Here is a 24,667-nt window from a genome sequence, read left to right as displayed (position 1 = left end):
ACATCACAGCCGAGGCGATAAGCACCTGTGACTACTGCAGGCTCCGGATCTAATCCTGATAATTAACATTTATATTGCACACAAAAGCCAGATGTTAGTGGGTGTAAGTGGGTTTTTGGGCCGATATGAAAGGAGTGTCATCATCAAAATGTTTCCAGTGGTAAAACCTTTATCTTTTAATTACAAGGCCCCCAAAAAGACGACTCTGTTGCTCTTAAAGTGCCTTTTGAAATGGTAAAAATGTTAAATCCAAAGCCAGTTGGGTGTAGAAGTTCGATCAGATATTCTGTAAACCACAGTCCCGAGATGACAAGACATTCTTTTCCTTATTGTGTGTACAAACAAAAGGGCTTTTCCCCCGCTGCGGGGGCGCACAAAGAAATCAGAAATCCTCCGGATCCCACGTGTACGAACCGCGCGAACACAAAAACGATCAGAACCATATAGGAACAAAGAGATGACGCCCACAGCGGACCCAAGCGCACGCAGTGCGGACGTAACACAATAAAAAGAGAAAGCACTGATCACGCGTCTCAGAGGAAAGGTGTTCAAGAATACAGATAAACCCAACGTGTGCACATTAACTGGAAAAAGTGATGTTATAAAACAAAGTGATCTCGTCTGTTTTTTATAAAAAACATCATAAAAAGTTATATTAAACGATGAGCACAAAACCAACAGATATTCAGTTTCACATCATACATGACAAAGAAAAGCAGAAAATCTTCACGTTTAACCTGCTGGAATAATAAAGTTCTGATTCCACGTTTAAGAAATGAACATTTTACATGATGGAGAAGGTTTCCGTCCGGTCTCACCTGTTTGTCTTTGTCTCCCTGCAGAGGTCCTGTGAGTCCCCACACATCCATGGAGACGCGCCTTATGTCTCAGCTTGAGCTACGAGATTCATGCCACACCACAGCGGCTTATAAGAATAGTGTGCCAAACAAACAAACAAACAAACGATGAACTGCGCTGAATAAAACTCACATCTACAGCATCTGCCACAGAGGACAAAGACGACGAGGAGAAGAAGAAGAAGAAAAAAAAAAACTCTGCCTGGAGAAAGAAAGAAAAAAAAAACTCATCTGAAATATTAAAAAAAAACGACAACAAGTATTCTCTGTCTTCACCGCGTGTTCTGGTGCAGCATTTGTCAAGTTTTACTGAAACGTCACATGCAGATTTTATGGTGCACCTTAAAGATGACTGACTGTGTAACAAAAGTTTTAGAAGATACAGTATAAGATCCTGGAAAATGCATAATATTTGACAATGGTTGTTATTATTACCGTCGTTACGATATTGTTATTGTTACCTTAAGTTGAACAAGTGTGTGCGTGTGTGTGTTTGTTGTTTTCGTCTTGAATTATTGAGTTATTTAACACGGGGGAGCATCGTAAGGACCGGCCACAGACAGTGTATGTAAATGTATAATGAGCCCGGCTGCCTCGGCCTCCTGTTACGGGGGATCTGTGAAATAAAGCTTTATGAAAGGGACTCGGCTCCGTGTGTCCGTCTGTCCGTCCGTCCGTCTGCATCAAAGAACATCAGACATCTAGAGATCTGTAAGAAAAACTACAAAGCCATGTTCAAATTATGGTGTTTGGTCCTGATTTTGTGCTTAATCTGCACAGATTTTATCATAAAGATGCAAATAAAATCCCATCACAAGGAAATAAGACAGTATCAGAGTACATTTACTCAGATGCTGTACTTGAGTGCAGTTTTAAGGTACTTGCTGTATACTTTTCTTGAGTATTTTTGGTTCTCAGAGGGAAATATTGTACTTTTGACATCATTAGCCTTCAGTTATTATCATTTATCAGACAGATTTAGTTACTCGTCACCTCTCAACTTAATAGTTTTCGTTAAAAACTCATATTAAGACAAAATTTCTCAAATTTTTTTTTTTGTTTAAATCACTTTTAGAGGCCCAGAGATGAACAATTATAAAGTTAAGTGAAAAGACCCCAAAATAACAACAGAGTTTTGTAGCGAAACCTACTTTTTTTTCGTGTTTCCTCTGCAGTTAATCATCTCGTGACCCCCTCAGAAGGCTGGAAACTGGACTTCACTATATAATTGTACATAAAATAAAAGTTGACCCGGCTTGAACAGCTACAGCTGAATGTGACTAAAGTAGTGATACATCCTTTTGAATCTATTGTGTAATATATAGTTTTACATTTATACAGATACTTTTACACATTTTCCCTCAGCTGCATCACAAACACTAACCAACATGTTGGTAGAGACCACAGGGTGGCAGCACAGACTATAAAGTACTTGTTTTCAAACTGGGGTCCGCCGGCCGGCAGGGGTCCATGAGTGGGTTGTTGGGGGTCCGAGGCAACAGGAAGATGAGAATATTACAACCATTAACACATCTGTGGTGAGACGGAAACACAAGGATATAAACTGTTTAGGCGGTTTTGAATGATTGTAATTTAGAAATTAAAAACAGGAAGAAATTATAATTCATGTTCAAGATCGTCATCATCCTCCGAGCATTAACCAGAGAGTAAATTTGAGCAGAGGAGTAAGAGTAGAGTGAAGGTCCCTTTATCCATAATAAGAATAAGAATAATCCATCATTTATTAGCTGATTTATATTTTGAATGAATCCTCATGCAACTTTTGATACATTTTATTTATTTTTTTAACTTTCTTGGATCATTTTCTATTAATGCACACGAATAATTTCCCCCTCAGCTCATATAAGATGTCTGTAAAACACTGTGTATGTTACAGACAGACTGATAACACTGTTGTACCTATTAACTTGTGTAAAGGTCAGAGAAGGTTCATTGTGGTTAGCTTCAGCTGCCACAGCTGTCGGACTCAGCCCTGTTGAAGTAAAACTCTGTCCTTCGAGCATCATTTGGACGATGGTCGGCTGGCTGACCCGGGAGCTCAACGATGCTCAGCAGCTGGAGATAAAACCCAGCATTACATCAAAATATGCAAGAAGAAGGTAAATATTTAGTATACACTCTCCAGTTCGAGTCTCTGGGAACAGGATTTAATGTTTGACAGAATGAAGACTTTAACAGGATCCCTCTGTTTTCAGTGTGTTTGTCTGGCGTCCAGTGACACAGAGAAGAGAAATGACCTCAGACGGCTCTGAGTGTCGTCCAGCTGAAGGATCAGAGGCGTGAGTCTGAGATCTGCTCTGATGTAGCAATCAAATATTAGAGGCCTTGTGGTCGCTCTTGTCAGCAACCGAGTGGCTCTGTCCTCGACCTGAACTCTCGCTGCAGCAGCAGCCGCTCCGTGCATCTGTCACCGGGTCGCGACCGTATCGGGTGTCTAACAGAATACACTGGAGCTTGTTTCAGTGTGACCACGCTGCCATTTGGTGCAGAGGTGTGATTCTGGACGGACACCAGAGGAGAGGACATGATGTCTGACGGCAGCTTTGTAATTAGACAGCTTACTCAATGTACGATACTGTGATCCTGTGAGTAATGAGACCCTGTTTACTCGTCTGTCCGAGTAGAGCTGCACCGCAACTCATGGTTCTATTGTGTTCTGTTGTGTGTGTGATCAGCGGGGGAGTGCCTCGTAACTCTGGTTTCACCTGGATGAGACAGGTGCAGTACAACAGTACGACGACTGTCATGACTCTGGTGAAGACCGCCGTATCTCAACAACTACTGGACGGATTGCCCTGAAATTCTGTACAGACATTCATGTTCCCCAGAGGATGAAGCCTGATGACTTTGGTGATCTTCTGATTTCTCGTCTACCTTGATATGTTTAATTTCTTAGTGACTTGGCTCAAAAACTCAACTTGGTTGAATTGTCATAAAACTTGGTGCAGAGATTCATGGTTCCCTGATGATGAATCCTACTGAAGTTTGTGATCCCCTGACTTTTCTCAAGCACCACCAGCAGGTTAAATGTTTCTCTATCAGCAAACAACATATATATAGAATATATAATATGACAACATCTATCAGACGGACATTCATGGTGCCCAGACGGTGAACCCAAGAGTTTTCTGCTCAGAACCGATACTACATCTGTGTTCGACTGAAATGTCTCGACAACTGTTATATGGATTGTAGTCTCTTATGGAGGTCTGGCAGCAGACTTCACGTGACTTTCAATCAGCACGAGCTTGTGCGGATGATGATTGATTTTTTATTTTCGGGTGAACCGCTGTGCCTGGATACAGCCTCACAAAGCTGCTAGCACAGCAGCAGCAGCTCTAATTTTAGTAAACTTGGTCTTAGATCGTCAGTACAGACACACATGCTGATACAGATCATTCAAATAGAAATTACGTAACTTCTGGAACTTCTCTTTTCATGTTAATGTTCATATGCCACAGCTGGAGGTTATATAGACGCAGGACCTTTAGCGTCTTTCATGCTGCTATCTCTGGTCCCACATTGGTCTGGTGGTTTTACTGCCCAATCAATGTGGAACCCGAGATAGCAGCCTGAAAGAATTACGATACAGAGGCTCAGTGAGCGAGCGCTGACATGAATTCACTCTGGACTCCAGCCAAAAGCAACAGGATGCAAATGCCAAGCCGTCGTGTAGCTCAATGATTCAACCTGCCCATCCTTCACATCACAGACGAGGCACGAGGTCACTGTCATAAATGATGTTGAACATTTGAACCTCTCTACGTTTTCCATTTCAGAAGCGTTAGCACACCCTGCAGGCACAATACTCACTCTTAACTCAGATCATCAGGCAGCTTCCTTCAAACAACATCACTGAAAAGGCCTCCAGAGAGGGAACTATTTATAATTCAGATGTGATTTCACCAAGTGGTTGTCAGACTGTTGGTTGCAAGAAGCTTCTCAACACCCGTCTCCACCACACGTTTCTATAAACGAGGACGAGGAGACGTGTCGCTCCTCTCTGCTTTTCGAGGCACTTTCACTCTCCCCTGCAAGGTGAGCCTCATCTTTACATGTTTGTTACACCTCTGTTTTTATATCTTGAGAATCAAAATGACATGTAGAGTCTATTGTCTCATTTTGCATCTTTATTCTTTGTTGATTGAATCATGCTGACATGGTTCATTTAAGAGAAGCAGGAATAAAATTGGATCAATTAATGAAATACTGATACAATACATTCTTCCCGTTTTCTTGTTAGTGCGAGACTTTTTCAAGTCTTGAATTTTCAATATTTTTGCTTTAAAATGAGGAAAGAGTCAATTGCTGTACTTACAGTAAAGACTGGAGAAGCTGGTAAACAAAGCCAGAATGAACATCTGACCTATTGTCAGGTAAATATATAAAAAATTACATACGATGATAAATAAAAGGTGATATTTTGGACCTTTTTGTTGTTCTTTAGATGGACTCAGGCTGTGATGGCCTTCTTCTTATTTTTACTTCTTCCTCGTTTGCTCTATTTTGAATGATGACACAAAAAGCTCCACAAGCTTCATGTTGCAGGGAGAAAACAAGCGTACAGTCTCTTTAATCTTACTGACTTTTACTTCACTTTCATCTGCTGATCTCACTGCTCAAGTCGTCCTCTGCCTCTTGGAATTCGAGCCTCCAGCGAGACCATAAACAGCTCGTAACAGTGACTGACAGACAAGGAGCCATGTGTGGTACCATATTGTGGTCAAGGCAGAGATTTGTCAGGGGTTAATTTTAACTTTGGCATGCCCGAGCATCCGACACCTGTGCTGCAAGGGAAAATGACAGTGAGTAGGAACTGTTTGCATAGCTTGATGGAAGGTCAACGAGGGGCGATTTGATCGCTGCGTGCCGCAAGGAGCTGTCAGAATTCAAACCAGGTCTTTGTGCAGGATGTGGACTGGATGAAATGAAAAAGAGCTGAAATCTTGCTTTCAGGGCTCATGTTTGGTTTTTGAATGGGATGATTTAAAGGTCAGCCCTCTCTGGCAACACGTGCATGGTCAAAATGTGAATGTTTTTCCTTTTTTTCACGATGAAATAGTTCAATGTCAGGTGATTAACAGGTGCAACGTGTTCGACTTTGAGTTGAACAAAAAGGGTCAGTTATCACATTATAACATGTATTATGTTGCAGAGATATCTACTGAAGTTAGCAGGTGAACCAGCAGGTCTAAAGCTCCGGTGCTCTGAGCTCCCAGTCTTGACCGCTAACTGCACGACTAACTCAGCTAATTCGCTAGCGGCAGCTACAGTTAGTAGCAGTGTGTACATGTTTGTCTCCAGTTATTTTTATATTTTCAGCACTTTATTTTTTAGTACTTTATACATTTTATGTTTATTCACTCTTGTCGTATTATTTAAATCCCTAACTAATTTCCCCCCAAAATAGTAAATAATAATAATGAAATGCAATAAAAACAGAGAATTTAAGAGCAGTTTAACAAGAAACATAAAACAGTCAAACAAAGTATAAAAGAGCAATATTAAAACCCTTAAAACAGACGTTATCCAAGTACTTTTTAAAGTGTTGCAGTTAAAACTGTGAAGGCCTTATCCCTCTTTGTTTTAAAGCTGGACCCTTGAACTAATAACGACTTTAATTCTCTGGTTTCAGGAGTCTTGTAGCAGAATAAAGTGTTAGGAGTTCTGAGAGGTAAAGTGGAGCCAGACTGTAGGGATTCAAATTAATTCTGTAATGGATCGGTAGCCGGTGTGATTCCTCCAGGACCACTGACAATGTTGTTTAGCACCTGACAGACTGTCTACGTACAAGGGAGATTAAAAATGGGAGTAATAAGGAAACAACGTCAAACACTCAGTGAACAATGAACCAAATGTTGCAGCTCTCCAGTATGGTTGTTCAGGATTGGTTTGCTCCTCACTGTGGGGGATTTAAACGTTCCCTGAGGTCAACAGGTGGTGCACAACCGACCGAGAAGATGCAGGCGGCAAAAGAAGCCAGTAATCCAGTCTGGACTCTTATCTGTAATGTTTCAATTTCTCTATGTTGGAGAAACAATTTCTGCACCTCCCTCAGTGTGTAACAGACACACTGACTAGTCTCCTCAAGAGGATCTCCTCGAGGGATGTCTTTGTGACAGATCTGTTATTTATTCACTGCTGACTTATATTCAACAGAAAAACAAGCCAGCGAGCCGCCACAGAATATAACTTTAATAAGCAACGAGTGTATTTGTGTTCGGCCGAGGCCAAGTGAGCCCTGAGAGGTGTTAAGGATGGAATCTGTGTGTGCGATAGGAGGCGTTATGAGGCTTACAGTCTGATAAAAATAGAGCACAGTACTACAAACAGCACCAGGCACTAACGACAGACTTCAAGCCAGAACACAGCTGTTTATTTGGGGATGCTAGGAGACTGTAAACAGTTACTGATGAATGATCTGTTGTGACACTGATGCTAGATACAAGTATTTCCAATGCATTTATTTATTTACAAGGACAAATCAAAGGACTCATCCATTCACTGATAGTCATATTTTCAACTAAAACATGTTTTATAAACCTCTTTTTGCAAGAGTTTCTTCTCTCAGAAGAGTTGTCATCATTAATACATCATCAATGTTTGTACATATCACAAATAAACCATAAAATATACAATCATATTTTAGAATTGTGTAGAAAAGTTAGATGCAAGTGTTTTCAAAAGTAATTCTGAAACATGAGGAATAACAATAAAGACAAAAAAATGCAGTTCGTTCTTTGATCATCAGCTAACAAGTCTGCGATTCTTGATGGTAGGTTCACTGGCTTGCAGTTTGTTTGAATATCAGAATATGAACCATTAATACACATTACCAACGGACATGCCTTAAAGGGTCAGTCCGTTCATTTTATGCATAAAGCTGCATGTAATCTGATTTTAAAAAAGAAGAAGATCAAAATCAATACAGCAGAACCAGAGATATCACTTTTTTTTCTTTTTTTTTTTTAAATTCAACACATTCTTCTTCCTCCTATAAAACCCGGTGCCTACGTTTTTGGAGAATTTAACAATATTAATGAGGGAATAATACAAACTTTTTTTTTTTCTCTATATCTGAATAAACAAGCTGTTCTCAGAGGAGAATACGGTCCCCAGACTGTTTGAGGCAAGAAAGGTGGCAACAAAAATGAAGACAGACAACTTGTTTATTTTCTTTGTTTAGGTGTAAAAAGAATTCGGTTAGAGAAGATATTTCCCTTCTGATTAACATTTATTCTCCAAATCAACTGTACTGTATTAAGTAGAAATACAGGAAATATATGCAAATTATTATAAAAACAGACATTTGACTGCAAATACTAAATATTAAGTCTTTGACTTTGCAACAGGAGAGATTTTCAGGTTAATTGTCACTTCTAATAGACTAATAGAGGCCCTTTATCAAAATGTAGGTTTATGGACCATCAATATGTCAGATATTGTGTGCACATCAATGCATATTTAGGCCTGCAAGTCATTTGTTTTTAGACAGATGCGCAGAAGGGGTGGAGAACAGGGACTTCACAGGGGCCAGGCAGCTTATGTTTCTGTCAGTCAGTTATTATACGCCATATATCTGTAACAAACTCCCAGAAACAGCAGGTTGGCTTCATCTCTCCCCTTTTTTAAATCATGACTGAAGACCTTTTCTGTTAGCCACAGTCTTTAATTGAAGCCATATTCAGCCTTTGAACTGCACTGTGACTTTTATTTTTCAGTCTTGTCACTTTAAAACCTATTCTATTTTTAAATTGTTTTAATGTTTTGTTACTTGATGTCTTCCTACTTGTTTTTAATGTATTCTGAAAGCCACTTTTAATGTGTTTTAATGTAATTTCTTGCCCCTTGTAAAGCACTTTGAGTTGCCTTGTGTCTGATTTGTGCTATACAAATAAACTTGCCTTTCCTTATGTTTTGCCCCGGGGGACAATAATCCTGCTATGTGCCAGGGCCACAGGTGGTACAGCGAGAATAAATACAGAAATAGGCGAGATAATGAGCTCTAGACTCTGCTGAAGAAACCTGACCCTTTCCCCCTGGACATCTACACTAAATCACACAAAGTCTCGCGTGATTTGAGCGTAACGCTCGTTAGCTAACAGTTTCTGTCGATCGTTAGCCAGGCCAACTTACCGTTAAATCTCAGATGTCTTTAAAAACTGTCATTTAAGACAGTTGGGAAGTAAATTCAAATACGTTAAAGGTGGCGTGATACAATTACTCGAACACACTGCCTCTTGTATAGGCACGTTGTGTCCGTAAGTGTTGCTAGCTGCTAACTAGCTAGGCTGTAGCTAAGTTGCTAACATCCGCTTCGGTGCGTACAGTAAAACCAGGAAGGAGGGACCAGACGACCAGACAGCTTGGCCTCAAAGTCTGCTCCGCTTCTGCCAACGGTTGTTAACAAAAACGACCCTCGTCCAGTCTTGTGACCACGGCGAAAAGGTAAATGCAACTTAGTTTTGTTTTGTAGCTCAGCCGAAAGTTTAAGTTTTAACGGTTAAAGAATGAGCACGTATATGTCTAGCATGTCGTTAACGTCAGTGCTTTCAGGAGCCTTATCAATAGGTCAGTTTTATTGGTCTTCAGGATTGATTAACATGGTTGTGTCGTGTGTCCTTGCGGCTGCACCTTTTGGCAAAACTAAATATTGTTGAGATTATTTTATCTGTAGTTATTTATATCTGTGTGTTTGCTATTCACGTGTTACTCAGTGGCTGTATTTCTCTGCAGTGCATTAGTAACCTTATAATATGTTGCCCCTTAGCATACAGCCTTAATTAGTGATTATTAACGAATTTAACTAAATAAACAAGAGAAATTGGCAGTAAACACAGTGTGAATGGTGCTAGTGAAATGTTCCCCCCCTGACTAGTAGGGGAAAGTTATTTTTGGGTTGAATACACATGCAATAGTTGTATTAAACAGCTGTCTAATGTTACATGTTGGAGGAAAAGGGTTATGCTATAACAGACATGAATCACTGTGCAGTTTCAAGACTTCATCATCATCTAAATACTCATTTTGAGCCACATTTGACATGAGCCACTATAAACCAGTTTAGTGGCTGCTGTCAGAGGCCTTTCCTGTTTGCAGTTTTCACACACATGTCCCCGCTATCTGTGGTTGGATGTTCAGTTAACACCAGCCCACCCAACCACCCTGACTACGATTCAGCCTAAACTAGAGCCAGTTCTACAACAAGTCTTATTTGCATGTTTGTCCACGTCAACTGTAGTTGTATGAGATGTTTGCTGGGAGTCGTGCGGTACACGGCGCCTTCATTATGGTCAGAGACAGCATGATTAAAATGGAGAAACTCCAAATTGTTCATGCTAAGTTTCACTTCCTGTTTGGTTTTGAATAGCGAGAGACGGCTCACCTTTGGTAGCACACAGTAGTCTGGTGAATGCAGTGAATGTAAACTCACTGATGCACCTCTGTGTAATTATTATTCAGGGCATTCGTGAAGTCTGCAGGGCCCTTTTTCAGAGACGAGCAGAAAAATCAGAGATGATGCTATGAATACAAACTCTCAAATGCCTCATTTGGACCATACCACTTATTAATAGGCAACTCTCTCTTTGCACAACTCTCACCTGATTGATGAGAATTTAATGATTAGCAAAGAGGCAGATTTAACATAGGATTTAAGTGGCTTAGACACCTAAAAATCAGGGGAACCAAGGCATGCAAAGAAGTATAACTTGTCGCAATCATGTGCACTTAAAGTTTGAGGTTCAGCAGAATGGCATTTAGGGCCTTTTGTGCCCCAGATTGGCCTCGGTGTCAAGTATCCTGAAACCCTGTATGCATGCGTAGCAACCATTGTTTGGCACATAGCAACTGTTGTCCCTTCAAACATGACAGAAAAAAGGCAGTCCAAAACATGTAATAAAACCCCCTGTTTTCCCCAATTGTGCATTTCATTTTTGTTCGCAAAGGGAATCTTGAACAAAATACTTCAGACTATGACCTGACCATTAGAGTGGCTGATTGACGTCAGCGCTGCCTTTTCATCAGTAAGACGTCCTTGTGGATATAAAAACAATCTCCTTGCTGGACTGCAGTCAAGCGACAACCTGCTCCAGGGCTGCTGCTTTGTAAGAGACTGATTCTCTGATTTTCATTTTGTTGAAGAGATTCATGAAGAGAAAAAATAATTTGAGGCTTCACTTTAATGTTTGGGTAAATGAATGTCTGCAAGATAGACAAATGTTGCTCCATTTCATCTGTCAAAATAAAAAAAAAGCCTGGTAAATTTAATATGAATACTTTCCTTAATTGGAGCAGATCACATGAATGGAAATAAGTGATGTGATGTTGTACTCTCTGATTGCCTTTTTCAATTGTGAGATTGTTATTTTTGAGTTTTTGTAGTGTGTACAGGAAACTACACACAGAATTCAGCTTGTCATCGGAGCACAAAATATTAATGTGTTGTGTTTCACATGAACAAAAACCGTCCCCCATCTCAGCCACTTATCTTCATGCCAATCTGCGTTTAATTTCTAGGAGATTCAGTGTTTCTACCACTCTTATTCGAAGAGATGAGTTCTCTCCTTAAGTAAACACATCAGATATTAGAGCTTTTGAGATCGTCATTTTCGGTCAGTGTTTACTCACTGGTTTGCCTGGAGCTCAAGGTCACTCAACTGAAGCAATGTTTTCTTACCTCTGAGTTGAATTTTATCTAAAAAGAAAAAACACAGAATGGTATAATGGAGCTGTGAAATGGTAAGCAGTTACTCAGTGGAAGATATCAAGTTTTGGACACTTTTTCTTAACAAAAAGCCAGTGGTACCTATGAATGCTTTAATTTGCCTTGTTGTGTCTCTTGTGTGCTTTTTTTAAGGTCAGAACTGTCAGGAATTGTAATAAGAACCTGGGGAACGGTTGTATTAAGTTTGCTTGAACTAATCATGATGGTATTGATGATTTTCAGATTAAAAAAATAGGATTGTGTTTGTCCCCCTTTATATTCTTATTTGTATACTTATCTGCAATAGGCTGTGTATATTTTGAGATTGCAAGAGGAGGGAGATGACAGGAAATGAGAGGCGAGGCGGTGGCGCCCGACCCAAAGATGGTACAGTATTTTACACTGATATGGCAGAGCCGATAGTTTAGCTCTAACTAGACTTGTTGGATAATTTTGCTGTTAATTCTCAGAATCTTATCACATGCGTTGGGTTAATTTTTTACAAGGGTCAACATGTCACAGCTGCTCTAATCTAATTAGAATTGTGTCTGATGTTGAGCCAGCTATACTCCTTTAGAGCAACAGCCTTCACATCTAGGTGCAGAGAAGCTAAGCCTGTCTCACATCCAACGTTGCTCATGTGTAGATGTTTACATGCTGCTCCAGCTGATTTCTGCAGTTTCATGCTAACCTGGTGGCCTCTGGGTGCTATCGTGTTTCCCTGACAGTTTGAGGTCGTGTGGGGCTTCAGGGGCAGCGCGGGGTCTTGATGACGGTCAACAAGGAGTAATGTACTCTGTACAGTCCCGGGCTAGACTGACACGCAGGAAAGAGGCTGTTGGTATAAGCCCTCCATTGGCAGACTATTTCAGCTCAGTGTTTTGCATGGGCACCTTCACTGCATTCTGGGCTTTGCACCACCCAAGACGATTGTGATTGGTTTAAAGAAATAAAAACAAGGCTTAGTATTTTCCCCCGATACCAGAAGGATAATGGGCTGAGCCAGACATTTCTCAAGCGCTGACAAAGCACTAAAACAAAGTTTGAAGATATGGAAAGATGTAGCCGGACAATCCTCATGGATACAGTGGATTTAAAGAAATTAATTGCATAATTGCTCACCATGATCTTTGGTATCAGTTTATTGTTATATTGAACTGTCCTTTGGTTGCTGTGATGCACAAGTTTGTGCACAAATTTCCCCATTTGTGCGACCAATAAATTTTTTTTCTTTTTCTTCCTCTTTTTTTTTAAGGAAAGAACAAGTTTTACTGGCTTAAGTGCGAAGATGTCAAAGGCTCCAGGTTCTCCAGCTCGGTCCCGCTCCAGATCAAGATCCAGATCCAGATCTTACTCGAGATCTCACTCCAGAAGCCACTCTCGTTCAAGATCCAGAAAACGTCGCTATAGGTAAATCCAGAGATTTTATTCTTATTCTGACATTAAACCAACTGTCATTACAGCATTGTTACTGTTTTGTGTGTGTATTCAGCAGGGTTTGACTTATGGAGCTTGAATTTTAGGATGTTTAGGAAGACAAATTTGTGTAGTGATTATAGAGCAGCTGCAAAGAGTAGATGGCACTCTGTAATAAATATTTTTGACTAAATTGGGAGTTAATTTCCAGAGAATTAATATTGTGTGAACCATGCTCAGAGTTATTTTCAGTTAATTCTTATTAATCTCAAATTTTTATCTGAAGTCAGTTCCTAACTGTTCTTTGACTGGGCCATATTCATTCTAGGTTTGTTCTCGATTTGCATACCCTTTTCCTGCGTGGGAGAAACAATTTGCATCAGCTTGTCTTTCCATTCTTTTCAGGAAGAGCTATCATTTGTATTGATGACGTGTTACACTTTCTGTCAACCAACATGCCCAGTATGATGTTTTATGTAAATAAGGGAGTGCATCCCACACCAGCTGCCTCGTTTACACAAAACTGTGTGCTTCTGTTTGAAGCTCAAAGGTTGAGCACTTAACAGACGGTGTGCTGTTGGAGTGGATTTTTTTTCCTTGAAGTGCATTGCTTCACTGCATGTCAATGATTGTCCAAGGAAAAGGGGAATAGAGAGCAAGTACTCTGGGCCTCGCTGTGTCTCCCTCCCCCTCCACATCCTCTTCACTGTGTGGATTAGAGCAGGTTGTGTCCTGGGAGTAACCTTCGCTGGGCATAAACATTAAGGCGAGACAGGCTGTCCTGCTTGTGGGAGTTCACAGTATTTTATTTGTACCACAGCCTCGTCTAGAACAGCTCTGTTCCAATGAAAAGGTCTCGGGGGTAAGCAGAGAAATTATTTTTTTGATGAATATAGTTTGATTATGATGGTTTTGTCTGTGACTTCACTGCCCATCAGGACATGTACGGGGTTAATATTGTTATGTGAATGTCACACGTTCCTGAAATCCATGAATTTACATGCTGCTTTCCACCAAAGATTGTGTGTTTATTTGGTCTGCTAACTGGAAATGACGTATAGTCTCTCAGAAGTGAAGCTACAGTTTGCTGTTTTATGGATTGGATTTTTAAGTTGCAGATATGATGTCAGCGTGCCTTTTGTCTCCATATGGAATCACATTTAAACATGTTTTTTGTTTACATTTATGTCACTTAATGACCTAATAAATGAAAAAAACTCACAGACTAAAAGATAGTAAGGGCGAGCAGGCTGTGTGGAGTGGAGATGCAAGACTGAGCTTACGCTGCCCCCTGCTGATGTGATAATCAGATGGACAGCAGTAGTCGTCTCTAGTAGGTCTTGTTTCTTGTCAAGAATGCCAAAATATGTCTTAAGACCATCAGGGGACATTGTGTAAACCTCAACAAAAACAGAAAGATAGGTAGATAGGTAGGTAGGTAGAATCAAATTTAAATCTCAAAGGTTACTACAGTAAAAGAGTGAGACGGTGCTGTTTTGAGTTTGCTGGTCAGACAATTGAATTATCAGTCCTAACATTTTGGACATTTTAATAGTTTCACTAAGTGTCTGATAGTTTTGCTGAAAAATGGCCGACTATTAATCAATGAGTTGAAGTTGTTATTGTCAAAAGACTAATCCCTTCATAAAGGAATTGTTTCAGCATAAATCGCTAAGACACTAGCTCATATATACAATTGTTCTTTATCCTTTCAGTCATATCTATTAGTGGTTTTTGTACAAACATAAATTCTGGGAAATCCCAAAACGAAGGGCATTCATTGATGGTCTGTTGTTATGCAGCATATCTGGAAGACTAGCCTTTCACAATTGTGTCTGAATAAAGAAATTCATTTTCATTTTTTATGTCAGCTTAAAGTGAGAGAAAAATTGCTTCAAGGTTCATTCCTGACCTCGAATAAAACAGTCTGACAAAGAAACTCTCATATCAAGGTCTAGCTTAATCAATGTTGTGACTGGTTTTAGTGTGGTGTTCACAGTCAGCTGATGTCGTCTGTCCTTGACCTTTCATTGATGGAGCGTTCCTCACAAGAGAGTCGGTTATGGCTACCATCTGTTGCTTAAATGTGAAGACTGAGTGGTTCTTGACTTGAAAGGTTGAACGTTGTGTCTAGGGTTACACCACATGCTTTGCCCTCACTGACTTTCTTTTCTTTTTCTATCTTCTCTCTCTCATCCAGTTCTAGGTCTCGTTCCCGCTCTCGTTCCCACTCTCCGTCCTACAGAAACTATCCTACCAGGGACTATCAGAACAACAGAGGAGGGTTCAGAGGCTACAACCGCGGCTACCGGAGGCCCTTCCACTACCGTGGCAGAAACCGAGGCTATTACCAACGCGGCCATTACCAGAACAGGGGAGGAGGTGGCGGCTATGGCTACAAGTCGAATTGGCAGGGTGGTGGTGGTGGTGGTGGTGGTGGTGGTGGAGGTGGAGGAGGGTGGCACGATCGCCACCATGACCAGGACCACCACTCACACAGCCCGAGGAGGGGGCGCTCACGTTCACGCACACCTAAGAAGCGCTCAGGCAGCCGGAGCCGCTCCCGCTACTCTGACCGCTCGTCTTCAAGGGGGTCTCGACGCTCCAGGCACTCCAGCTACTCCTCGCGGTCCCGATCATCTTCGCCACGTCATCGCAGCAGCAAGGGCAAGCCTGGCCCCAAAGATACAAAGGACAAGTTAGCAGAAGGTCAAACAGAGAAGCCAGGTCAGGTAGCAGAAGGCAGCGCCATCGAGAAGGTGTCGGGAGGTAAATGGATTGACTACGACACCAGTCCTAAACGAACCAGCCCAGACATTAAGAAGGAGGATCCTTCCGATGATGGCAAAGGGCCCGGGAGCGGCGGTCCTCTGTGGAAAACCATTGGCACCGTGTCCCCTCCAGCAAAGAGCCCCACAATGTCGGGACAAACTGCCTCCTTCAGCGGCTTCGGCTTCTTCTCAAAGGAAGACGCCAAAGGTGGAGATAAAACTATGATCTCTGCCGCCTTCAAAAAGTATGTTACCTTTTTTAACTTATTTTAATGTAATTGAATTATTTTCTTTTTTGATTTTCCTAACAAATTATGAACCTTATTTTTCTTTCAAACATGTTTAGCCTTTTTTCAAAGCTCCTTGGAAGAATACAGGTTAAAAAGGAAAAGATAAGACTCCTGATTTTAAGTGCATTGAAAATGTAGCCGGCTCTTGTCCTTTTCTGTGCACTGAGAGGAAGTTGTTTGAGACGGTGGTTGGTACGTGAGTATAATTATTGCAATTTGAACCCTGGTCTGTACTGTTTGCATTAGGGACGGGCTTTTATTGATAGATTTTTTTTTAAATGATCAAGATAGAGATTAATAACAGGAATAAATCTGAGGAATTTATGTGCATGGGGAAATCGAGGAGGCTGAATTTTGAAGAAGACATAGTTGTTTATTGAAAAACTGCTATTTTTCATATAAATATGCCTTTTCAAGGTGAACTTCCATCATTTGGAAGTGCTTGAATTTTTGATTTTCAAGGCCAGGATGGGTTTAAAAGTAATGAAATTGCCTGCATGCCCATCCCTGATGTGTTTTACACTTTCTTTTTCAGTTTTTGAAATATGTCGAACTTGTGTCTTGTTTTTCCCTCTTGCTTTGCTCATCTAGGTCCATAGAACATTATTATTAAGATACCCTATTAGTGGTGTACCTAACTTTGCAGGTACTAAGGCTTAATTTGTTTCCTCTATTTCAGGTTCTTGGCTGAGAATAAAAACAAAAAACAGGCTGCTGAAAAGGAGCAGGGCACCGCGGACAGAGAGCGAGAGAAGGGAAGCAAGTCTGGAGACCTTTTCAACATCTCGTCTTTCAGCGACTCCAAGGAAGACAAGACCCTGCCTTTCTTTGACGCTGGAGAAGAGGAGTTCCTCAAGTCTCATGGGCTGAAAGAGAGGGACATGGAGGAGGACGGTGAGGTCAAAACCACCCTCACTGCTCGGGACATTTTCGGTAAATGGGGTGATGAGCCGAGCTATCCGACGTCCTACCCGACGCTTAAAGAGAAAAACCGGAGAGAGGCTGAGGAGGCAGAGCCCATAGATGACATAGAGGAGGAGCTGTACCGAAGCCGCAAGCACAGCTCCAAGAAAGAGGAGAAGGCCAAGAAGAAGGAAAAGAAAGAGAAAGAGAAGTCCAGAAGGAGTCCGTCCCCTCCCACAACTTCCAGAGAGAAGGAGCGGCCGCTGTTCCCCGGAGCGTTCCCTCCACGCGATGAGTCACCTGGACGACGGCTGTCCTCATCAAGGGAGGAATTTGAACACAAAATCGGTTCTTTAGATGAAATGCCAAGGTATGTGTAGAAATAGTCATTCATATGATATACACTGCAATATTACTGTGTTGGCCTGAATATAAGACATATCTCACTCTTTGTACACTTTTAGAGAGAGAGAGTTTTATAGGATACAAGACAGCTCAAACTAATTGGTCCTCACCCTCTTAGGGTTTTAAAAAACGAAGCTAAGGCTTTTGCTCGAGCAAAAATGTTGTGACGTTTGCTGGTTTCAGCTCCTTGAATCTTAGAGTTTCTCCTTATCTTTATCATTTATGACAGCAAATGAAAAATATTTGGGGTTTCTGACCGTTGGTTGAACTATGGAAGCAATTTGAAGATTTCACATTTTCACAATAGTCTAGAGATGCACTGTTTGCAATTTTATTTGCTGATTCCGATTTTCTATCGCGGAACTATAATTGACATTATACACACAGTTGTTTGTTCATCATAAAATATTGAACAACTTATGACTCGTACTTTTTCTAAAAAACTGCACCAGGTTGCAGGAGCTCTCGCTCAAACAAACCTCAGAATAAAATGCTCTGTTAATAGACAGAGCAACTTGAAATTAGTTGTTGTATAATCCACCTTATCCAACATGATGTAAGCTTTTTTTTTTTAATTCAGTGGCCTAAAAGTGAATATATAAGTTCCCCTTGATAAGCATTTAATGTGGTGTATACTGGAATCCTTCTCACCAAATGACTCCCCCCAAAAACCTTTGTTGCAGCCCTTGTAGGAAACACGCTTCGCCCCAGTTATTATCTGCTTGCTCCATTCAAACAAGAACTTATGATGACGTTAACACACAGTTATGGATAAAATACGACCCTCTTGTTCTATATTTGGGCCAGCATGGTGGTTTTTAATTTAAATCTTGTCTTAACCATGTTTCGTCACTTCTTCTCCTCTCTCAGCTCTTCTCTGCTCAATCCCACTAAGAAAGATCCAGAGTTTCGTTCCATTTTCCAGCACATTCAGTCAGCACAGCTCCGTCGCAGCCCCTCTGAGCTGTTTGCTCAGCACATAGTCTCCATTGTCCACTACATCAAAGGTAGAGTATGATCTGTGCCGCTTCTGTCCTCGAGGTAACAAGAAAAGAGGACAACTTGGACCACTGATGAGACCAGTGAACATTTCATTGCATGATTATGTTTGGTTTGTTGTTGCTGTTGTATGTGGGATGATGGTTTTTTGTTCTTTATTTGCAGCTCAACACTTCCAATCCTCAAACATGACTTTAAGTGAGCGGTTTGCCTTGTACCAAAGAAAAGCTGCAGAGGTAGAAATGAGGAAGCCAAGGAAGAGCCCAGAAATCCACAGGTATCTAAAACATTTCATATCTGATCAAAAATCTTTTAATCATCTTTTTCATTGTTCAGTTTCTTCATAATCTTTGCTGACTGACATCAGAGCTTTCCCTCCTCTCTCAGGAGAATCGATGTTTCCCCCAGTGCCTTTAAGAGGCACTCTCAGCTGTTTGACGAAATGGACGAGACGAGCTACAAGGTGACCAGCCCTTTTCAAATTTGACGTATTTGGAGCAAACAAATTTGAGACGATCCAAAACAGCAGTGTTCAGCTTTGTGCTTTTCTTTCAAAGGATGCATATTTCTAAATCAAAAGAGCCCCATTGTGTTTTGTAAGTGCCAAGCAAGCCCCCCCAGCCTATGAGATATGGTTATTGATTGGGTATGTACGAACCCAAGCAAAGGCTAAAAGGAAGTGAATTAAGATCCTGAGTCCAAGCCTCTCAAGGGACGCTTATCAGTGCCTTTACCTTGTAAGTATTTTTTCTAAAAAGAAAAAAAATCAAGCCACAAAAAAATGTGAAATGATGTTTCTTTTATTTAGCCACATGCATGCTGCTGGTTTCCACAAATACTTTTATATTGAATTTGTAAGAAATTAGCAGTTTTTATTATTCATGTCATGTTTAATCTAATATCTGTAATACCTTCACATTATTTCTTAACCACACGAAGGAACTCATTGCTTATACATGTTTGTCTGAACCAGAGCATTTTTGAATCTGTGGGAAAATGTGCGCTTGATTGATTCATTCAAAAATTTCCAATATCAGAATTTCAAACGTTTGCTGTCGTGGCTAACTAACACACATCTCTGCAGGATCCAAGTCAAAAGTTCAAAGGCGACGTGATGGACCTGCGCCTGGATATTGAAAGGCGTAAGAGGTTTGCTGGGAAGGAGCGAGACTTCAAGCGTGAAGGGGGCAGGAGCCCCGGAGGCTCCCGAGGGCCGAGCAGAGAGAGGTCCTCTGAGAAATCTGGGAAACACCACAAGAAATCCAAGTACGTTACTGTCTCTGTGTCGCCACTAGAGGTCGATATAGTTCATACCTCAAATGAGAAGTGGCAGAGGAGTGGTTACTATGCTAGAGGGGACATGATGGTGGAGCGAGACAAGCTTTAAAACCTTACAGCTCTTTCTTCTTTTCACACTTAAAGTATGATTTATACAACCAAACACTGCAAGGAGACTGGTGCCTCTAAAATCATAGAGCAATAAGCTTACAACGTTTCCAGGAGGAAAAAATCTCAAGTATCAGTCAGAAACAATCCTTTGCCCCTGCAATCTAATTCTACTAATACGGTAATACTGATCATGTCAGTGTACCCTAATCTCTATCTGCAACTCTGGGTTTGAACCAAATGAATCAACAAAAAACATTTAAAAAATTAATTTACAATTTGAATGTCGACGTTATGAATGAAGCTTTGATCTGTTCAGATTTTAGATTGAGTTTGTTTGTGTGAAGGAGGAAGAGTTGAAAAAAATCAGTCATATCTCCTGTAACCATGGTAACCACTCAATAAGCCACAACCTGCACTTCAGAACTTTTTTGTCGTAAAACTGTATTTTTAAGCCACTCACATCCATCTTCTATGTTTGTGCTCGCAGGAAGGGTAAAAAGAAGCGGGATCGCTCTCCTTCCTCCTCCTCCTCTTCCTCCTCTCCATCCCCTTACCCTCCACTGTTCAGAGGTAAAGAGTACATGGGGGAGGGGATGGAGCACTCGGAGGAGGGCTACACTCACTCCCGTTACCCACCACGGGAGTACAGCGGGCCCCCAGACAGAGCCCCTCGAGATTACGAGGGCCACAACCCAGAGCGAGGCCGAGGCCGTGGATTTGTAAGTTCTGTCTGCCTTCCTTCACCTCTTCTGCTGTATTTGTTCTGTTTTCACTGAGGTACTGACATCTCATCTTCTTGCAATTTTCTGTCCTAATGGCATCACAGTAGACTACGCTTCTCTGCTCTGTTCCTTCCTCCTAATGCTAAGGAACATAATGTGGATGATGATGATAATGATGATGACACTATCATACATATTCCATGCACTACCTGATTTTTATTAAGGTAATGTAGCGCAAATAAGTGGAACTCACCTCATCACTAAACAAATGCCTGATTTCCATCAGTATGGCTTTAACTTGTGTGTTCTGTCGTCGTGTCTGGGTCGAGTTTTGACTCTGACTTGAACCATGTTTATCCAGTATTCTTCCATCTTAATGTGGAAAGTGTGTTTGTCCCTCGAGTGCAGGTTTAAATCCACCTGTTGTTTGGATTTCAGTTCCCCAGAGTGAGAGGCAGAGGATGGAACAGGGGCAATTATCCAGGCAACAACAGCAATGGAAACCCTGCCAATATAAATCCTGCAGTGCGCCCTCCAGAGGAGGAGTGGGACCCTGAGTACACGCCCAAGAGCAGGAAGTATTACCTGGTGAGTCTCTGAAGCTTCACATTCATTAAGTACCCTGAAAAGAGGCTTTTTCACTGAAGTCATCCCGACATGTCACAGTAGAAATAAAGTCATAATGAAATAAATGAGCGCTGAATCCATCTGCTTCAGATTCAGAGGCCTGCTTTTGTTCATGCTGACTCTCTGTCACACGGTCGTGGTTTACTGGGACAGTTGAACAGAAGAGAGTCATTGTTGATGTTAGAAGTAACACCTTTTCCTTCTATGACATGTCAGAATGTCTGCTGTGAAAAAGGCTGAGTGTTCAAGGGTTTAACGCTTCAAAAATAATTACACAGGATATTCCCCCCCCGAATTCTGCTTTTGACTTGTGTTTGGTTTCGATTCACATCCAGATATGAAATATGTCGACTGGGAAAGCCTCACTGGAGCGATACTACTTTTTTGAAAGATTATTTTTAGTCCAGTTTTACATCGTAAATTTCCTACTGACTGACAGACTGAACCATTCAGCAACTTAGGCTTCCATTATTTTGACTTGATGGAGGATTTTTGTCCCTAAAACACAAATTTCATGAACTGCAGTTTAGTAAAAGCACTAATTATTGAGAAGTATTTGGTAACTTTGACCGTAGTAAAGGCTGTATACTTGGCTGAAGAAGGGATCTGAGTTTTGGAATAACTTAAAACTTTGGATATTTATTTAAACAGTTTTGCAAAGCTGGCATATAATTAATTTAAATGTCAGAATATGTAGTTAAAATATTGCTCCATATACTTGATTTACATTTTGTATTAATGATACAAACCTGAAGTTTTTGAATAAATGTAGTGGGGTAAAGAGTAAATATATTTGCCTGCAAAGCATTGGTGGAGTGGAATTTTTTGTTTTTGTCAGGTTGATGACTAATAATTGAGGTCCATATGTGCCCTGAAAGAACAGTTTCAGTCGAGCCCTAAAATAAGTATCAAGAAGTTGTACGTTCAGAGTTGAGTTCTATTGGTTGGATTAGGAGCAACATCTGGCTAAAAGACTTGGACTTGTCCCCTTTCAGCACGATGACCGTGATGGCGAGAAAGCCTGGATGGACACCCGTGGAAGAGGCCGCGGCAGCTCCTTCCCAGCTCGCCGAGGACGCTTTGTCTACCGTAAAGGAGGCAGCAGTCCGAAGTGGACCCACGACATGTTTCAGGGGGGAGAGGAGGGAGGGATGGGTGACGACAACATGGAAGTAGAACGTAAAGAACCCAAGAATCCCGGAGACCCCTCCTCCCTGAAGCCGTAAACCACTCGCTGTATCATCTTCATGTTCATGAACGCTTACAGTGCTGTTGAAGGGGTTGGTCTTTGTTTCCCTTCAGTCATTTCATGTTTTCTGACAGTTAAAGTGAAGCAGAACTGACTTAATGAACAGGCGCACTCTTGTTAATTTCGTACGTCAGATTTAATTTCAGAGTTTTTCTTTTTATGTGACAGTGAGTATTTCTTTTGCAGCTGGTCGACTTCATTGTGTCTTTTTTAAGGGAGAGAAAAACACAGAGGCATCAAAGTTCAAAGATTAATATTCTCGGACAGTTCGAGGGAGAAAAAAATATGTATTTGTGCCTTAGAAAATAATGATACAGTGAAATGTTTGAAGGCACAGCCCCCATTCTGAGAGCTCAAACTGTCTGTGTAGGGCAGCATTAGACGATGTCCATTTCATTGTTCCTGTTTCTTACTGTTTGGTTTTGGGGCTGTGATAAATCTTCAATGTTACTGCATGCAATGTTTGATTCATACATCGCTCCACGGGACCAATCAGTCGTGGGCTCAGGGCTCCCGATCGTCAAATTATCTCAGAAGAAAGTCTGTCGAACCCCCTGAACGATTGGTGTTTGTCGCGAATAACATCTGAGCTTTTTTCACCTCACGAGGAAGTGAACACATTTTTATGTGTGTGTGGGTGTAAATTGTAAAGAATTGGCACCAGAAACACTTGTAGGCTCCGTTTCTCTGTCATATCATTTAGATTTTTAATAAGAACAAGGTTATTATAAAATCTAAACTATTGTAATCTAAACATCTGGGGAACAGAGCTGATTATGGTCCTTTTTTTTTAGTAGAACAGTTGTAGGTATCCTCTCTCAAAAAAAGCTCAGCAGTGTTGTCTTCTACGAGAGAGCCTGAACCCTTAACATTTGTGACAAAAGTGTGTATTTTTAAAAAGAGTTGCCACAAACTAGCAGAACTAGTTGTGCGACTCTCACTGTGCTGCTTCGTCCCACTCTCGACTGTACATACTGCATGGACTGAACAGACCTGTAGGACTTTCTCTTCTTCTTTTTGTTTTAATCTGAAGCTGAAAACTTTTTTTACTGTCCTCAAGAACTTTGAAGTCTTTTAATTTTCAATAGTTTTTTCTTGGATTCAGGGCGATGTGATCTGTGAGTGTGTGTTTCTCTGAGATGATCAGACTGTGGAGATGTTAGACGGCCACTGTGTTGAATGGTTTGTGATTCACATCGTTGTTTGGGGGTCTCATATACCCAGCTGCAGTCTGTGTAAAAAAAATATCCATCATTTTTTTCTTCTGATCTTATTAAAAGCCAGTATGTATAAAAGTGTTGTGTTGGTAACTTCTAGCTTGGCTGTAAACTGGTCTATATTTACTTAGAGGACCTTTTAGCTCTGATGGTCTTACCCCAAAAGACCTCATAGGGAGGTGTAAACATCTGACGAGCTATTATATGAAAACATATCTCAGTTAAAAACCATGTTTATGAGAAGCTCTCATCAAATCCAGAACACCCACTAACACTGAGGTGGTAAAGTATGTTAAATATGCGTTTTGAGCAGTTGAAGAAGGACCGAACACTGGTGATGGGTTTGTCACAGAATGAACACACACCATCAGGTCATGAGTGTCTCATTTTGTCAGCATTGAGAGTTGTTTTCTCTGAATATCCCACAACAATCTCCAATTCAGCCCACTGGACACAAGCACTCCAGTTGTAACATAATCAGCCTTTTCATGGACGCAGGAGGAAAATCCAGCCAACAGAAAATAGCCCGTCTCCTGGGACATCGCTTGGATCCACTCGGGGGGGAAGCTTCGCATTGGTAATATCTACAGTAGCACTGAGGTAAAAAATGGCTCTTTCATAGCCCTGAACAGACATGTCTTTAACAGAAGGAGCTGCAGTGTTGGAGGTGGAACTGGGAGGGAAGCTACTGGGTGCTGTGGAAAGAGGGAAACACAGGAAGTGATGGGGTCAGAGGCACTGGGAACAGACTGGAGAGATTCTGTGGGAAGATTACTCCACCGTGAGACTTCCTCCCTGAGAGCAGCTTGACTCAGTGACTCCAGATAATCATGGTCCTCCTTTTATGATGAATGAACAGATTCATTTCTTAAGAAATATGATAACGTTTTCCAGAGGCAAATATGTGTCCAGAGAGCTGAAATTGTTATAATCAAAAGAAGATAAAGAGCAATCTTGATGAAAGATAAAGCTAATTGTTTAATTTTGGATGCCAAAGGTTCATTTTGCAGAAACATCCACTTTTTGTTGAGAAAAACGTCTGAAAATTGACTTCCTTTACTCTTCAACACCACTGACAACATTAATGAAAAATATA

At 41.0% G+C, this 24,667-nt stretch overlaps 2 protein-coding genes across 11 annotated transcripts in view; both read left to right on the top strand.

The window, feature by feature from the left end:
* The window catches only part of LOC115578796 (MAP7 domain-containing protein 1-like), a 44,246-nt gene extending 42,746 nt beyond the window's left edge, over positions 1-1,500 (top strand). For all 7 annotated transcript variants that reach the window (XM_030411975.1, XM_030411971.1, XM_030411976.1 and 4 more), the window contains one exon: positions 843-1,500. In XM_030411975.1, the coding sequence (XP_030267835.1) occupies positions 843-853 (11 nt within the window). In that variant the 3' untranslated portion in view covers positions 854-1,500. The remainder of the gene's footprint in view (positions 1-842) is intronic.
* Positions 1,501-4,810: 3,310 nt separating this feature from the next.
* On the top strand, positions 4,811-23,649 carry thrap3b (thyroid hormone receptor associated protein 3b). Of its 4 annotated transcripts, none has more exons than XM_030411943.1 (11): positions 4,811-4,916; positions 12,839-12,993; positions 15,200-16,015; positions 16,740-17,333; positions 18,239-18,375; positions 18,533-18,644; positions 18,755-18,830; positions 19,452-19,633; positions 20,244-20,475; positions 20,917-21,066; positions 22,101-23,649. In XM_030411943.1, the coding sequence occupies exons 2-11, from the start codon at positions 12,872-12,874 to the stop codon at positions 22,329-22,331; spliced, it is 2,652 nt and encodes an 883-aa protein (XP_030267803.1). In that variant the 5' UTR covers positions 4,811-4,916; positions 12,839-12,871; the 3' UTR covers positions 22,332-23,649. The 4 variants fall into 4 exon arrangements, 3 of the variants coding, with proteins under 3 accessions (XP_030267803.1, XP_030267802.1, XP_030267804.1); XR_003983526.1 differs by lacking the exons at positions 4,811-4,916; positions 22,101-23,649 and adding exons at positions 8,952-9,326; positions 20,583-20,702 and having other exon boundaries at positions 20,917-21,054; XM_030411942.1 differs by lacking the exon at positions 4,811-4,916 and adding an exon at positions 8,952-9,326.
* The last annotated feature ends 1,018 nt before the right edge of the window (positions 23,650-24,667 follow it).

The sequence above is a fragment of the Sparus aurata genome, chromosome 3 (genome assembly GCF_900880675.1).
Source record: "Sparus aurata chromosome 3, fSpaAur1.1, whole genome shotgun sequence".
Taxonomy (NCBI): Eukaryota; Metazoa; Chordata; class Actinopteri; order Spariformes; family Sparidae; genus Sparus; species Sparus aurata.
Note: the sequence above shows the minus strand (reverse complement) of the source record. Positions and strands in the feature narration are given on the sequence as shown.